The sequence below is a fragment of the Lipotes vexillifer genome, unplaced genomic scaffold (genome assembly GCF_000442215.2).
Source record: "Lipotes vexillifer unplaced genomic scaffold, Lipotes_vexillifer_v1.1 scaffold1177, whole genome shotgun sequence".
NCBI classification, from domain to species: Eukaryota; Metazoa; Chordata; class Mammalia; order Artiodactyla; family Lipotidae; genus Lipotes; species Lipotes vexillifer.
The window spans coordinates 564,353-568,254 of record NW_006789843.1 but is presented as its reverse complement, the minus strand read 5'-3'; the positions used below and the strand labels follow the sequence as shown (position 1 = coordinate 568,254).

Below are 3,902 nucleotides of genomic sequence, written 5' to 3'. Positions count from 1 at the left end.
TCCCCTGCATCGGCAGGCGGACTCTCAACCACTGCGCCACCAGGGAAGCCCTCTTTTCTTTTTAACAGTGAAAACTTTTATATTTAGAGTTAGCCAGCTGGACTCAGTGTAGATGATCCCAACTTTGTTGGCAACATCCAAAGCCTCGTAGTCAGGAGCCAGTCGAACATATGTCTTCTTCTCTCCGTCAGGCCTGATCAGGGTGTTGACCTTGTGGCCACGTCAGTGTCATAGAGCTTCTTCACAGCCTGTTTAATTTGGTGCTTGTTGGCCTTGACATCCACAGTGAACATCAGTGTGTTGTTTGTTGTCTTCTGTTTTCTTCACGGCTGACATGGTGGTGAGGGGGAACTTGATACCTACATTCTGGTGTTTGGGTTAAAGAGGGAAAAAAAAAAAAAACTGTGTCTAGTTTACTTTTATGTTCCCAGTATCTAGCACAAATTCTGGACATCTTGAGTGCCCAAAAATGTTTTATGGAGCAGAAAAATGGATGATAATGAGGTCTAACACCTACTAAGCTCTCACCATGTGCCAGACCCCATGCTGATGCATGTCACACGTTACATCTGATTGTCATGACAACCTTGAGAGGCAGTTACAGTCAGTACCTCCAAAAGGAAACTGAGGGCTGAGGTTAAGTAACTTACCCGAGGTCACCAAGCCAGCAAGTAATAAGGCTGGGATTTGAACTCAGATGGAAAAGTTCCTACCCTGAAACCCTAACCTATAGTCATTAAGAAGGTAATGGGTGTAGAATCATATAATCCCAGTACAGCAGGGAAGGTGAGCCTAAAGGAAAGACGCAGTTCAGCTCCCTGCTGTGGTCATATAACCTCCCTCAGTCAGTGGGTTAGTGGCTGTCTAGCTGTCCAGCCTGTGCTGGGGCATTTGTTTTCCCAGGCTGTCTCACTCTGCTGCTCTCGTTAGCCAAGAAGCCCCAAGATTTTAACACCTATCAGGAATGGCTACACAGTGGGTAGCTTGGCTGAGGGGGGCACCTGCAATATCCTCTATCATTTTTTGGAGTTTGGGGGAATCTGATTCACCCAGAATGTGGTCAGGCCAATGACAACACAGAGGAAAGGGACTGGGAATTTGGACTGGAAAAGTGACCTGAGGTCATACCCAAAGGGACCAGGGGTCTGATCCTGCTAACCTGCTAACTCCGTTCCTGATCTTAGGCAGATTGTTTTGTCTTCGTGGGCCTTGGTTTCCCCATCTGTAAGAAAAGAGTTATTTCTCAGGTCTGCCCAGCTCTGCGGGAGGACTAGAAAGAACAGATCCTTCTTTCTTGGGTTTGTTAACTGGGCTTTTATTTCCGCAGGCTAGAGGAGAACTATGAGATTGCAGAAGGGGTTTGCATCCCTCGCAGTGCCCTCTACATGCATTACCTGGACTTCTGCGAGAAGAATGACACCCAGCCCGTCAACGCTGCCAGCTTTGGAAAGGTGAGTCCAACTTCACCAGACTTTTTCCTTTTCTTCCCTACTGCTAAGTAATTTATGCACAGTTCCTAATCATGTTTTAAATCATTTAATTTTTTTTTTTTTTTTAGGTTACCAAAGTAAATACTTTGGTTACTTTGCTGTAAAAATTTCAAACAGTTGTTAACAGAGTAATACCAAACCAAATACCAAAACAGAGTAATACCAAAGTATTAAATATTTCAAACAATTCAGACATGTTGTAAAGTAAAAGTGAATGTCTACCTTGAATTTCCTTGGTACTTAATTTGCAGACAGTAACTTCTTTTCTCTGAGTGGCAAATATTGAACTCGCAAGTGTGTTATGTGTATGTCAGTGAGCCTGGGCCAGGCAAACTGCTTGGCTTAGTAATGTGAGAGCCTTAGAGAAACTGGGAAGTGGCCTTGTATCATAGCTTGGAGGTCTGGGAGTCCTCAGCTGGGGGTGGTACTGTTTGTAATATCACTGCAGGCCTGACTGTTCTCTATCCACTTATGCTAAAAATACATCCCACACTCAGGGCTCTCTCTACAAAAAATCATCACCATTGGTCATTCATATTCAGCTGGCCAAGGAAGGCTATTGGAACTCTATTTAAGACTCATCATGTGTTTATTTGATAAAGATCTAGATTTTTTTACACCCCAAAAATATTCAATTTAATTTGAGTCAATACCTCTAAACTCTTTCTCCTTTTATTAGCTTCTTTTTCCTGTGTGTAACTATTTTTCCACATCGGCTAATAAAAAATAGTCAAGCTTGTCCTGCACCACTATTCCTTACCAGTTTTCTGAGTGCAAGCATAACAGGGACTGAAATGGCAGGAAGGGGTCAATGTTTCAGAAATTCACTTTTCAGATCCTCAACAGATAAACCATCAGCAAGAAAAAACAAAGGGCAATGTTAGGCCTGAGCCAACCACCCCAGAGAGTCTGAAACTGAGTGGCTGAGAATTGGCTCCACTCAGTAAATGGGAAGATGCTCTGTGGTGACTTAGGAAGGGAAGAATGCTTGTGTGATGGGTTAATGTTCCTTCTCCAAAGTGAAAAGAAGTTTTTAAAAAATCAGTGGTGAAACCACCTTTGCTCTTTCATTCATTCATTTCTTCAGCCAGGCAGTGTTGGCTGAGACTGGCTGTGTGGCATGCACTGTGTCAGGCAGTGGAGACTCAGAAGGATCCCGGTATGGGTCCTGCTGTGGAGGCGCTCCCAGTCTAGAGAGGGGCACTCAGCAGTGGGAGAAGGAAGAGCACAGCAGGAGTGTATCCCTGTCCTGTGTCTGGGATCCTGGAACATTCTCTTGCATCTACACGCTCCCTCCCAGAGGCCGAAATGGAGAGTCAGGTTGGGTGAACCAAAAGACCAAGAATCCTAGCTCTCCTGGACTTAGCACTTAACCTCTCTGAGACTCAGTCCTCTCAGCTATGAAATGGGAATTAACCCCTGCCTTCTTCCTGGAATGTTGCAAGATTCACCTGAGAGGGTGGCGGGCTGATGCAGGGTACTGTGCACTCAGTCATCTGGTCGCTCAGATATTTAGTAACACCTACCATGTGCCATTACAACTGTTATTATGAATTTTCCATGAGATGCTTGTGCACAGATACAAATAGCCATTTGTTAGCTTAGATTCTGAAACAAAAACAAAAAAACTCAGCATTTCTAGAAACTCCAATTTGCCTGTGTAAGGACCTTCTATTCCTTTTTCTCTCAAATTCTTTTGTAACCCTGTTGTCAGCTCAGGGTTTCCTTGACCTTGTGATCTAGGTAAAATCGATTTAACTCTTCCTCTCCGCCCAGCATCCCAGTTCCATTCCTATTTCAAGTCTCAAATCTGCCCCCAAGATTTCAGCAAGTCCCAGGGTGTTTGCATCCTCAGGGTCACCTTGACTTGGGACTCCTCTTTCTGCATATACCCCCTCTCTCCACACCTGTGCTATCAGTACAGTAGCCTCTGGCCACACCCAGTTGTTTAACTTAAACAAAATTAAAATTCAGTCCCTCAGTCACACTAGCCATATTTCAGATGCTCAGTAGCCACATGGAACTAGAGGCTACCATATTGGGCAGTGCAGATAAAACATTTCCATCTCCACAGACAGTTCTAGTGGACAGCCCTGTTCTGTACCATCATGAGCTAGGGATGAAACTCAGGATCCTCTTTGCTTTGCACAAGGCAGTCCACAGAAAGACTAAAGCGTCCTAGGAGACTGAAGTGTGCAGCGGTGGTTAACATCCCAAACGTGGTCCCATGGAACAGACGTCCCCATCCCAAAATGCTCCCTGGCCCTCCTGCCAGTTCCCCACAGCTGGTCCCGCCTTCTCTGCCCTGCTGCCTCTCCTGTCCTCCTCTACCGCCTGCTGCTGCCCCCTGCACTTTCCCTCTCCTTCCTTCTTGGGACAACCTCCACCAAATTTCCTCTATTCTCTAGTCCT

At 45.3% G+C, this 3,902-nt stretch overlaps 1 protein-coding gene across 1 annotated transcript in view; it reads left to right on the top strand.

The window, feature by feature from the left end:
- The window catches only part of RFX4 (regulatory factor X4), a 140,161-nt gene that overhangs the window by 43,895 nt on the left and 92,364 nt on the right, over positions 1-3,902 (top strand). Inside the window, 1 exon segment of the mRNA XM_007472302.1 lies at positions 1,328-1,451. Within this exon segment, the coding sequence (XP_007472364.1) occupies positions 1,386-1,451 (66 nt within the window). The 5' untranslated portion in view covers positions 1,328-1,385.